The 13,314-nt window shown below is 36.6% G+C and overlaps 1 protein-coding gene across 1 annotated transcript in view; it reads right to left on the bottom strand.

Moving 5' to 3' along the window:
• Sptlc3 (serine palmitoyltransferase long chain base subunit 3) overlaps positions 1–10,074 on the bottom strand; it is a 118,180-nt gene extending 108,106 nt beyond the window's left edge. The window contains exon 1 of the mRNA XM_034496555.2: positions 9,767–10,074. Coding sequence (XP_034352446.1) covers positions 9,767–9,883 — 117 coding nt within the window. The 5' untranslated portion in view covers positions 9,884–10,074. The remainder of the gene's footprint in view (positions 1–9,766) is intronic.
• Between the last annotated feature and the right edge of the window lie 3,240 nt (positions 10,075–13,314).

Raw genomic sequence — 13,314 nt, 5'->3', positions numbered from 1 at the left:
TGGGGGGGAATGGGGAAAGGGGATCACATCTTAAATGTAAATAAAATATCTAATTAAAAATTACTTGAAAAACAAAAAAAGAAAAAAGAAAAAGAAAAAAGAAAAGAATAGATGGAAAGATATACTCAGAGGTAATAGCTAATTATTTTATTAAGAAAAGTAAAACAAAAATAAAAGATCTAGTCATTAATCATATATATATATATATATATATATATATATATAATCATTTATTTGACTGTAGGTATGTAGTGAATGTTTATTTTGTGCTACCTCTTATACCAGATCCAGCTACACACAAATAAGTTATAGGAGCATATCCCAAAATTTCATCTCTTTGATTTGTTCTATCCAGTACAGAAGCCAATAGCCAAATAAGGCTGGTTACGTTTAAATTTAAACAATTAAAAATTTAGAGATTTGGATTCTTAATTATTCTATCTATATTCCAAATGCACAATTACAGCATGTGGTTTATGGTTAGCCTACTGGAAAAAAAATCAAGCATTGATTATTTCCACCATCATTGGGAATTCTATTGTTTAGGTATTAATAAGCAGTGGCTTATGGGCCAGCTCATGCCTTCTGTGTTCTATCGGGACACTTGTCTGCATGCATTGTCCATGGTTGCTCAATGATAGAGCCAAACATTTGCGATACACTGAATGACTTAAACATATTTACTATCTATCAACTTATAGAAAAGGGTTACCAACTTCTAACCTAGATCTAAATTTAGATAGACATTCATATATACAAATGTGTAATGGTCACAAGTAATGACACTGTGGATCAGAGAGGATGGGTATCTGACATCATCCAAAGAAAAAAATTCAGAACAAATCTAACTTTTACAAGCATTTATTTACCTGTACCCACAAACCAACCAATGTAGGAAACACAGAAAACTTTTAGTCATTATAGTTTCTGATCCCAAAGTATTCTACAGGTACAAGACAGGAATAATTGGATCCAAATCAGGTACATGCAGATTGTTATTTTAGCTACTAAATCATTTCCTTGGGCTGCCATGAAGCACTTTTATTGCTGAATATTAGAGTGGATATATGAATATCTGGTCCAGTTGGTCCAATAAGAATACCAATAGGAAGCGTGACTCCATGGAAAACACAGATAGCTGTCCTAGCTAACTCTAAGCCTAATTTCTGTCATTTGTGAGATTCTCCTATTTGTCCTAAGTCATTCCCATTGTCTGACAAACATGTTAAATACCAGGCTTCCCTAAGGTTTGGTTTGGGATCTTTGCTCATGTCATGGTATGTGTCGTTTATGGGTACCTGAAATTGATAGTGGGACAAATACGTTTTCCCAAATGTCATTTTGAGGTCTTAGGCAAGTGGCTGCAGTTGTTTACTCAAACAAAAGCCACATCAGCAGTAATACCAACATGGTGTTTTCCTGGAAAGTAGCAAAATAATTCTGTTTTAAAAGATGTAGGAGTGAGTAACTGTGGTACTGGAGTTTGACAAATGTATAAGCAGCCCATTCACATCATTCTGCCTCTCTTTAATGATTCTAACTTTTCCTAACTGCTGGTCTATAGCACTTGCAGGGGATTTGCTAAATATTTTAATATATATTCTATGGTACAATTAAAATTTATGCATGTGTATACATTTATATCCATATAGCATGAATACATCTATATTCACATAAGTGCATATGCATATATCTTAGTGACTATCTTTAATCAGACATTATATCCCTTAGATGTTGGTGTCATTTCTGCTTTGGGTTTATGGCAATATTGATGATAGATAATAAGTTATTATAATTTTTTAGATTATGACAAAAAAGAAGTTTTAATAATATGATCAGCTTTTTAAAAAATTGATTCCTGCAGTTTTATGAAATTCTAAAGTCTGGGTTCTCTGGGTTGAACCAATAGGCATCAGCCATCTGAGTTTTTATACTCTATGAACAGAAACATTAGATCAAGGAAAAACATCACTAAGACGTATTTTGAAAGTCAATAATATGTTTTTATGAGGTCATAGGTCTCTTTTGTCATTATTATTTTAATGTTTGAGAAGATGTTGAGTCAATTTTTTAACATAAATATCAAAGTAGGCAGCTTATCATATTGTGTAAGCCAGAGTCCCCACTGAATCACTGATTCTGATGGCTTGGAAAAGCTGGGAAAGGAGCCAGAGTGAAGTGCATTCAGAAATAAGCCTGGTCTAAGATTCAGAAGAATAGAATGTGGAATGGACATTCTACTTAATGTAATACTGTGAGGCAATGATAAATGGTTTTTAAGACAGACATATAGGAAGTCTTGTTTTTTCATATGCTGTATACAATCTTTGAGTTCATGTTATGAAAATCCAAGATAGAATTCAAGCATTAGTCTTTTAGAATCACATAAACTTTTGCAATTTTACTAATTCCAAAAGTATTATTTGAGAAAGTGTATTAACTAATAGCATATTGTGTGTGTGTGTGTGTCTGTGTGTGTGTGTCTGTGTGTGTGTGTGCACGTGTGTGTTACAAATACTGGCTATGTGTATGGGCATGGTAAAAACCAAGGGAAGAATTCAACATGACAATGAAAAGATCTATTGTGGAATTTTGAACTCACTGCATTGCTTTTACAGCCAGCCGGAGACCTGCATCTCCTCATAATACAGTGTGCTAACATTCAGTTAATTTCATTTGAGGACATGATATTTTATTCAAGTGTTTATAACTGAGTGTTAAGGCATCTTCAATATTCTGAGAATATTTCAAAGAAAGGATGGAATCATAAACTTCAGTGTTTTGTATGTGTAAACATTTATAACGTGGCACAATTATTGAGTATTTCCCCTTGGTGCTAGTACTTTTATGGGAACTTGTATTTGTTAATGCATTTATTTCTTAGAACAGCCCCATTGCAGGTATTATTACTGTCTCTGTTGTCCAGGTGAGGAACCCGAAGAAGCAAAAAAGTCAAGCTATTTGCATGAGTTCATAGACCTATTAATGTGAAACTGGATTTAAGCATGGGCATGTGAGCGAGAGACCCAGGCTCTGTGTCTGATTGACATCATGAGGCCATTAGGGCTGAAGGATTTGGTGATGCATATGTGCCATTAAGAGTTAGAAGATCCTGTTTCTACAGTTGGCTAGATATGGACTATTATACAATCTTTCCAAACACTGGCTACTTCTCTGTGAAACTTGAGTGCCTATCATGAGGATTAAAGATATTTCTAAAGGGGCAAACTTACTTTAAATATAAATCATAGAGTAGAAGTACATTTGAAATTTACTTTAAAAGTAAATATTTATGTCTATAATAATAATTAACTCCAATTATAATTAATTTCCCTGATGTAATATTTCAAAGCAGAAATGTCAGGCTTTATGTGTAGTTTTTATTTTGAGAAGGAAAAAAATGTATTTACTGCTGATGGATGCAATTTTACAATATTTATTTTAATAGTTTTTAAAAATGGGCATACAAAGTAATGAGTTTTAGTACCGCATTTTCATATATATATATATATATATATATATATATATATATATATATCACATTTGTTTAATCTCTTTTGCGACCCATCTCTGTTCTAACCTGTTCCCTACTTTGTAGCCCCCTTCACCTTCCTTGGAAGTATCTCCTGTATTTGATAACTCTTCTTTAAAGAGATCTTAGGATCTCTTTTCACTCTTTCATGCTGCCCCTTCTTGTTTTATGATATTAGTTGTGAAAAAGAGTATTTTGTTTGTTTTAGAAAAGGAACTTCCTAGAACTTCCCAGGAAGGACCTTGAATTGAATATCAAGAGACCAGAACTCATGTTGGTGATGATGGAAGGCAGTGGCAACCTGGTGACATGGCTGTTCCGCCATTTTAGGAGATAAAGGATAGATGGAATTGTGAGGATTTCTAAGCTCACAATACCTTTCACTAGCTGGTATGTTCTAAAAAACAAAAATGACAGTATCTCTTGATCACATTGGGATTATGTATGTAAAAAAATCGTTATTTCTCCAGATGAAAATCAACAGGTGAGCCCCTCTTTTACCTGACCAGATGATAATCTGTATATTGGTTCCCATGTTAGAGATTTGTTCCCATGTTACAGACTGTTTCCCATGTTAAGAAGTTGAAAGCATCCAACCAAATGGTTTTAGGAAAATCTATTAAAATTAATCAAAAGACAGTCTAGATCAAACTCACTGAAAGATATACTTTAAATATTTGTAAATTTTACCTTAAATAAAAGAACTATGGGCCAATATTGAAGTCTAGTTAGTGGTATGCATGCTTAGTGGTTTAGGGACACAGTATAATTGCTCTACAACTTCTTTAAAATACATAAAATATGTGGATTGATGGATGAGTAGAAGGAGAGATAATGAGTAGATATACAACAGAATATAGCAAAACACCAGTTGTAGAATATAAGTGATAGATATCTGAGCATTTCGTGTAGAATACTTTTTTTTAAAAAATGTGTAAGTTTGCAAATATTTATAATAAAATGCTATAGTAAATGACTTTTTGTCTAGTGACAAAATTAGACAAAAAGACCAGCCTGTAAACACTAGATGTTTAGCCAGGTTACTTTGCTAAGACTCTATTTCTTCATCTATAAAATGGGTACAACAACACTTTAAGCCAATGTGGTCATTTGAGGATGGAACAAATTATTATTTGTAAGGTTCTTAACTATAGAGCAATATAAAAGTTTATTAGTTAAAATTTTATAAAATTATTTTGTGTATGAAGTCATTGATGGGAAAATAGGTTAAACTGACTTCGTAGATATCAGATGCCGGGGAAATGCAGAATTTATTAGCACCTGGTGACAAGCCCACATGTCTGAGGGATTAGCCAGCTTCTTTTCTAATCTAGGCATTTTGTTTCTTCTAAGAAGCAGTAAGAATCATATTGACCTGAGGACTTACATTTCATTTCTATCTTTATTTTCTTGAAAACATCCTGCTTTTAAAAGATCAAACCTATCTCCGGGTTTGGAATAGAACACAAATAATGTCTACATGCCACCCAAAAGTTTCTGGTACCTGGCCATCAAAAATGACCTTGTGCCTAGTGATTTTTACAAATATTGTATATTCCCTTTCTCCCTCTCTCCCTCTTTTCTTTTCTCCCTCCCTCTCTCCCTCTTTTTCTCCAGTCTTTTTCTCTCTCTGACAGATTCTCAGGCTTGGCTGGCCTTGACATTCTGACTCTCACATCTCTCTGTCCTCTGTGCTGGGTTATAGGTGTGGGTTACTACTCCTAGTTGAAGAAAATAGTTGTTAGTTGTCTTGTTCTTGGATGTTACAAGTACAATGGCATACATAATAGCAGAGTGTAAAACTTTGATAGTTACAATGAATCCTACATATCACATAGCAGAGATTTTTAAAAATTTGGTCCTAAAGAAGTCAGAATGCTTACTGTTCTTGAAAAGCATGGTAAATTAATTTCCAACATGCCAGGCAGCTCACACGTTCCGGAGGATCTAATGTCCTCTTTTGTACCCCAAATGCACCCACACATATGTACACACACACACACACACACACACACACACACACACACACACACACACACGAGAATGTAAAAAGGATAGAATGAAAGAAAAAAATCAATACTGGTTTTTGGTCTGAGCCACAGGAAGGATGGAGTTGTTGTTTACTGAGAAGTGCAGGACCATAACTAGAGCAGTTTAAGCAATGGAAAGAGGAACTCAGTTGTTCATAAGTTATGTTTAAGAATTTTTAAAATATTCAAGGCCAGAGATTAAATAGGGAATCAAGTGTGTGTGTGTGTGTGTGCGTGTGCGTGTGTGTGTGTGTGTGTAATAGTTGTCTGTAAATACCTGCTGCAGGTATAGTGAGGAGACAAGGTCACATCATCATGAACAACAGATAGCCTGTGAGAGTCAATGCAATTGGAAAAGAGAAAGGATGCAAGGGTTAACCCCTGGGCTGCCATTGTTTGTAGGTCAAAGACATGAGCAGGAAATAAGAACAGAAACTAGAGAAGAGTAGTTATTGATAAAGGAGGAAAACCAAGAGCAGCACATCCTAAAATCCAAGGGAAGAAATGCCTTAAGGAAAAAGTGTATCACTTTGTTTTCATTGCTCATTGCGAAACCTGAAGTTAAGTATTTTACGAAGAGGTTTATTTCATAGACATTTATATTTTGGAGACTGAGTCTTCAAATAAGAGTGCTGGCCCTGACAATGGCTCCCTTGTCTCTATTACCTCATGGCAAAGAACAAGAGATCACATATAGACAAAGAGATAGAATGACTCTGGGATTGTATTCTCTCTTATAGCTCTCTCTGATGAGAACCAACTCAGGGTACCAAAAGAACTACCTTTTTTATTTCCAAGGGCAATATCTAGTCATCTAATGAGTTCTTGAAAGTCTCATCACCTGTGTACCACATACTGAGTATCAAGGCTTTAACACATGAACACTTGGGGAAAACCCTCAGTCAATATTCAGTCCATGGTAAGGGAGAGTGAATATTTGTGACAAATACTACTGGTAAACCAAACAATGTGAAGATTAATACATTTCCATTGGATGAAGGAATTCAGAGTTTATGTCTAGAGTTTGCTAAGCTCCTACTATATTTCAGACATTATTGAGTACTCTCCTATAATAGCAGTAGAGGGAAAAGGTTTAATGGCTAAATTTAATAGATATTATTGAGCATCTCCTGTAGATAGTAAAAAAGAAATTAATTTTCCAACAACATTTAGTGGTGTCTGGAGACAATTCCAAGAGTTCTTCCAGCTTGTGCATTCCAGCATCAGATGTTAGTACAACAGCCCAGAACGATGAAGATGGACAAATCATTTATTGTCTCCCCAGGATGAACATAATTATGCAAATAATTTTGATTTTGTGTGGAATATATTTGAGTTGATGTATTTGGATTTTACAGCCAGATACGTATCTAGTTTAAACACACAAGCCTTTATTCCAAACAAAACAAAACTGAACAAAATAGGGTAATTTTTTTTTTTTGTAACAGGGGAAGGAATCATGGCCAAAACTTGAGAGCAATCGGTAATCAAAACAAACTCCTCAAAATATATGCAAGTATGGAAAATGGTTATGAAAGAATGGCTTCCCTATATATTTTTAAACAAATAGAATCCCCAACATGTCCAGTTCCTATTGCTAAGTCATAAAGCACCACCACAGTTAAAATAATCACCTCTTGGAAATCTGTCCTTTGTCAGAACTCAGATGGGGCACAAGAATCAATTGAAAGAGGCTCCAAGGAGAGTGGAGCCACCATGAAGCTAGCTTAATACCATTCTTTTTTACATTGCTTAATACTATAAGCCTGTGGTGATTATGACTACATCTCAAGCATAGTCTACATATAGCTCAGTGATCATTCACATTTTCCTAAGGTGGTAACAGTCCCTCTGATCCCTCCAATGCCTTTTAAACAAAGAATGGGCTTAGTCAGTGATAAAAAGACTTTTCGGTTCATCCCTGGGGCATATGGGGCTTAAGAGGGAAGGAAGGCAGTAAGATTAAGGATCAGAAAAGCTCCAGAAAGAAACTCTAGATGATTTCCAAAATGAAACAGTTCTGGTGTCTGGTGAGTTTTGAAGTTTGGCTACTGAGCCCACATGCAGGAACCACAGAGTTCACACCAAGCCACCCTGGACGAAAATGAAGGACATTCCCAAGAAACTGCCTAACAGTGTTTACCTTCAGTTTACTATGCTGGGAAATCTTTTGCCAACAAAATCTTACTTAGTAGCTGCATGTGAAAGAGGTAATTGTGTTTTAGTGTGAGCACAAAGAAGTAGAAAAAGAAAATGTAAAGTGATCTTCCTTGAAGCTAGTAGGGTTCGAGGCACTGTCCCATAGGACCTAAGTCCCAGCAAAGCATTTGAAAGATCACTGATCTCAGGCACCTAACATGCTCGGATGGCTTTTGCCAAAAGGTAAGGTCAGTGCGTAGCTTGTTAAGGGGCCCTTGGATTAAAATTTTTGCCTGAGGATCATGATAATAAAGACAACTTTATTCATACTTTGGAGGAAGAAAATAGGCCCTTGTTTCCTTCATCCTGTCGGGATCTCAGGAGAGCTTATTATTTCAGGCAAATATTTATTAAGCACAACAGAGGTTCTCAGTAGAAGCCAATTTCAACTTAGAAACATCTAAATATATCTTAGAAAACAGGATCTGGATTGCTGGTCAGAAAGAGCTGTCAAGAAATGCTACAGGAGTGACACTGTCAGTTGCTCCTAAAGAAGCTTCCATGACTAAGGATGTGGTGGTTTTGCACACTTATGTACCTCTGGGGTCCTGTCCTTACATAGTAATGACTGTACTGTCTATTTACTCTTTTATTTCCAAGCACTAGAATGCAGTTATGAAACCATGATAAACAAACAAACAAAAAAAAACTTGCTTGAAGGCATCTATGCTCAAATAAGATACCCAAGAATCAGAATAACCTAGAAGGTAAACAGTGGCAAGAGAAACAGGTACTTCAGGGACAAGGGGCATCTTAGCAATGATCTGAGTGGATAGTGTTTAGTGCTGTGTGCTTTCTCTTAAGCCCTTTCTCTTCATCCTACTCCAGGTTTTTGGTAGATGCTTCCTGATGTCTTTTGATAAGAGAGGGATATGTATGGGGGAACCATATCATTTTACTGTGCAAGGCAGGCTCTTGAGTGCATTCTCTTACACCTCCCAACTAGACCTGCAAATTTGATTCCAGCCAGCCTTGTCTGTTCTGTGTGCTTGACACAACCTGAACTTTCCCCTAGTAGAGGCTAGCACCTTAGGGTGATTGAACAGGGAAGCATTGTGAGGCATTCCACATACAGCTTTCTCAATTCACCCCAGTTAGATTGCCTATCTGTCTACTCAAGTTTGTCCTTAAGGGAGACTAGGTCACTAGGTGACTCAGACCAGAGAGTCAGGCCATGGTATGCAACATGGACAATTGCTTTTATTCAAGAACCTCACAGGTTTGGGACACTATTTTAAGTACTTTCTTATTTTTCTTGCCTAGCACAATCCCCCACATCTTTTGCCACAACCCCAGCCTCATTCCAAAAATAAAAAAATAAAAAAAAAAAATTAAAAAAAACGAGGGAGAAAAGTGTGGGATGGAAACAACTAGGAAGTCTGTTTTAGAGAAGCTGCCTTACTTTTACCCTAAGCCACACTCCGGAAGTGTTTTTTTAGAAAGGAATACTGGGGGTCCAATTTCAAAGAGAGATTCTAACCTCTAGTCAGGTAGTAGGCTGTGACAATTCTTTGTTAAATATCCAAAAGAGCCTTCCAACCAGAGAAACATTTCATGTTCCCCAGGGGCAAGGGTTATCTCCCATTCAATCTACACAAGATTTTCCCTCACTTCTCTTTTACTGAGGAAGCATCCTGAGTGTAAAAGGCTGTTTGGGTGAATCTAAGAGTTTATTCTTTCACAATCATCTCCCCCAAAATGCTCGAGGGTAAACAAAAAGTTTACAAACTCTGTACTTTAAAGAATCTAGGATCCTGTGGCTCTGTATGCATTTTCTCTTGTCTAGAGAAGAAATTCCCTTTTCACATCAAAGCTTCGTAGCAGCCACACATAAATGATTAGACAAAACATAGAGACAACAAAACAAAACGTCTTATGAAAGAAACTTTTTTTTCTCTTTCATTTTTTTGTTTTGAGTAAAGACTGGCTTAAACAGTGTTGTAAAGACACACAGAACTATTTTGGCTGTGCAGATTGAGGATGTAAGAGGTAGATAGCTTCTTACCTGGGCTTCCTTTGAGATGCCGTTTTTCACGCAATCACTGCTTTGCCTTTTTCCATGCTGGGTCGTAGGGTTATGTAGAGTCCCATTAGAAACAGCACTACCGTTAGGATTGGCCATTGGTAGAAAGCGCTGGAGCCTAGGCAGTTTCTCTTTCTGCCGTCTCCTGGAGCTTCAGTTTTCAAGTAGCTGAAGTAATGACAGAAAGCACTTTGGGGCAGAGCCTTTAAAGGAATCCTACCAGTCAGGATTTTCCAGAAGAAGAACCACAGCCTATCTATTGACCAGATCTTTGGCTGTTACCTTTTACTAGTCTACTCCAGTAGCATTGTGGGTTCCATGGCAACAAACCTGTTTCTGAAACTACAAAGGGAATTTTCCTTGCTAGCTGTTTTTTGAGGCTGAGGAGACTTGGAGACAAAAAAAAAAAAAAATTTCCAGGGACAAATACTGAGGAGGCGGGCTGAGAGGTGGAGAGATTTTTTTTTTAAAGATACACACAGCACACTCACAGAGTTCACAGAGTGAAAAGCTGGCTACTTACAAAGTTTTCTCTTTCTTGTATCCTCTCCCCTTTGTATATAGCTACAATTTTTTCATTGTAAGTTAAATTTTTTAAAAAAATATTCTTTGTGCCAGAAAATAACATTCACAAGTGACTCCTAGGGGCTACAGGGACAAAGGACTTGCGAGTTGGTCAGTGGGTACAGAGTTTCAGGTGGGGTGAGAGAGAAGCTTGTGGTCATAGGTCACTGAGAATGGATGAGCACTTATGTAAGGTGACTAAATTCTGTACATAACACAATTCAAATGATCAACACCTATCACTGGCCATGGTAAATATTAAATCACAACAGTAATATTCATAATCCACATAGAAACATATGCACCATAGAACATACAAAAGAATGAAATGATGAAGGGTCCTAGGCCATTTAAAATTTAGGACAGACAGAAATTTGTGAAACAGAACATTCTATTTCTTAAAAGGAATGCATCACTTTTATAACCTTACAGGAGCCGTTACCTTCTCTATCAGAACACTATTTTTTATGAGGAATACATCATTTTTTTTTTATCATATGACCTTAAAGGGGCCACTTATCTTTTCTATATTTCAGTTTTCAGTATAAAAAATGAGACATTATATCTGCAGCACAGTAGGAAATGACACTTGTACTTAAGTTTGCCACTGTCTCTGCTGTTGTGAGACATATGGTGACCATAGAGTCATATTCCACAAATACCTCTGGTTTACCTACCAGCCCTATTCTTTCAAAACAACAATCATCAGAGGTCTGGTCTGTTTCTTCCAGTTTCCATCAAAGGGCACTAGGGTTGGTTGTGTAATACCAACTATTTGCAGCCTGTTTCTGAGCCTACCTTTGTGGTTTTCCTTTGTTGATACCAGACTATCATATCTGAAACTGGAGGCCTTGGAAGTAATGTTCTTAAGAGGGTATGGTGGCACACTCCTCTAATCCCAGTATTGAGGAGCTGGAGGCATGCCAATTGCTAATTCTAGGCCAATTTGGCAGCTTGAAATACATGTGAGTTCCAGGCTAAACAAAACTTCATATTGAGACCCTCTCTTAACTTTTTTATATTTCTGATTGCAGTGGACCACATGACTCTCTTTCAGGTGCCTCGTCTCATTCTTGGGAGGAAATATGCTAAGAGAGAGACTAAGAAGACTCTGAATATATAAGTCTTGCCAACTTTCTTAATCAAATGTAAAATGAATAGCAGCACCCTGGATAACCCACTTTGAATCTTTGAGTCCTCCACTTGAATGACACCATTTTATATAAATCTATAATTTAATATATCGGCTGTATTTTCCTGCTAATTTACTATGTTACTCTCTTTTAGTATAGGGGTGTCAGTCATGAATCTTTATGAACAGGGAGGGGATTGCACATTTTCCTGTCTTAATACAGAATCAAGACTTTTAAACACTAGGTACCTAGGAATGAAGCCCACCTATTAGGCCAACGATACAAATGAATAAACAGACAGCAAATAAATTAAAAAAAAAAAACAAAAATAATAGGAAAATGGCATCTGTTGACAGAGCCTTATATCTTGATCTAAATTGTCTTATTTCTCACCAAAATAATGTGATTCCCAGAAGAGGTGATGGTAATGATGTGAGCATAATTTTCATGCAAGTATCCCCATTTCCCTGGATGGGAATGAGTAAGACAAAGTCTGAGCACAACGATATTGAGTTAATGCTAAGTCTATGTCCAGCTCAATTTGTTTCCATCTCAGAGTTTTTATTGCATTTGTCCCAACTGTCATCAGAGCAGAACGAACTTTCTACTGGTTTCTTTTTTCTGATGCTGTTACAGTGGGTGGTGGGCATTAGTTCTTTGATGGCTTATTTCCTACTATGGCACAACAGAGAGATAAAGAAGTAGACGAAAGTACTGATTGTTGTTCGCCTGACTGACTGCCTCATGCTACCCAGAAAGATAATGTGAAGACATTATGTTATTTTTGCCTGAGTTCTATTGTTCTGTACAGAATTGATAATACTTGAATCTTGATGCTGGAGATCTAATCTTGACCCTTGAACTGGACTGTGTTCATGCTGTGAATATAATGAAGCTCTATCCATGTCTGAAACTATGCTTTGAGTGGGGATTTTAAAGATCAATCTAACAATTTAGAGAGCAGAAGATCTTCCTCTCCTCTTTTGCATGTTTCCCATTTTACTTATACCCCTCTTCATCTTCATATTTGTCTTTATTTTTCTTTCTACAAGGAGACAAAAGCCAAACATAAAGGAAATATCTGAAAAACACACTAAGTTTTCCTCTGCTCTCATCTATCAAATTTTGTCATCACACATCAGCCTTTAAGAGAGATCTATTACAAGGTCTCAGTCTTGAAACTGCATGCTTGCACGCGGAGGCATGTATGTACAAACTTATATATGTTAACGTGTGAGCAGATGCACATGGAGGAGAGAGTTCAGTATCAGGTATCTTCAATCTCTTTCCAGCTTAGGTTTTAGGTTTTGGTTTGGGGATTCTAATGATGTCATTTCTTTTTTCTCTTTCTTTCCCACATACTCTCACATACCTCTCACATATGTGCATGTGTATGCATATATATTTCTAAATGTAACCTGCTCTGTTTGTGCAATGTTGCTCCTATGTATGTTTTCAGGGCTGACCATTTTGTATTGGAAAAACCAATTAGTGTGTTCTTCCCTGGAGAAGTCTAATTCTCATGCTTTATGCATTCCTTAGTAGTCCAAAGTTCTTTTGCAGGGTTACCCTGTAGCTTTCCTCTGTCTACTTTAATATGTCTGTTGTTGATGTCCTTTAGTTTTTGTGAGATACAGTCTGTACACGATCCTCAGTTTCTACCAATGTTGACTTTTTATATACGTAACCAGCATTTGGATACAGCAAGCACTTTGCTGACTGAGCCTTTCCCCATCCTCACTCTTGAACCCCTTTTGTCAACATTACAATGCATATACATTGTTGTGTGCTCAAAATCTTTTTAGTTCATCGATTCTTTGCATTGGGTTACTT

Source organism: Arvicanthis niloticus, chromosome 2 (genome assembly GCF_011762505.2).
Source record: "Arvicanthis niloticus isolate mArvNil1 chromosome 2, mArvNil1.pat.X, whole genome shotgun sequence".
NCBI lineage: Eukaryota > Metazoa > Chordata > Mammalia > Rodentia > Muridae > Arvicanthis > Arvicanthis niloticus.
Note: the sequence above shows the minus strand (reverse complement) of the source record. Positions and strands in the feature narration are given on the sequence as shown.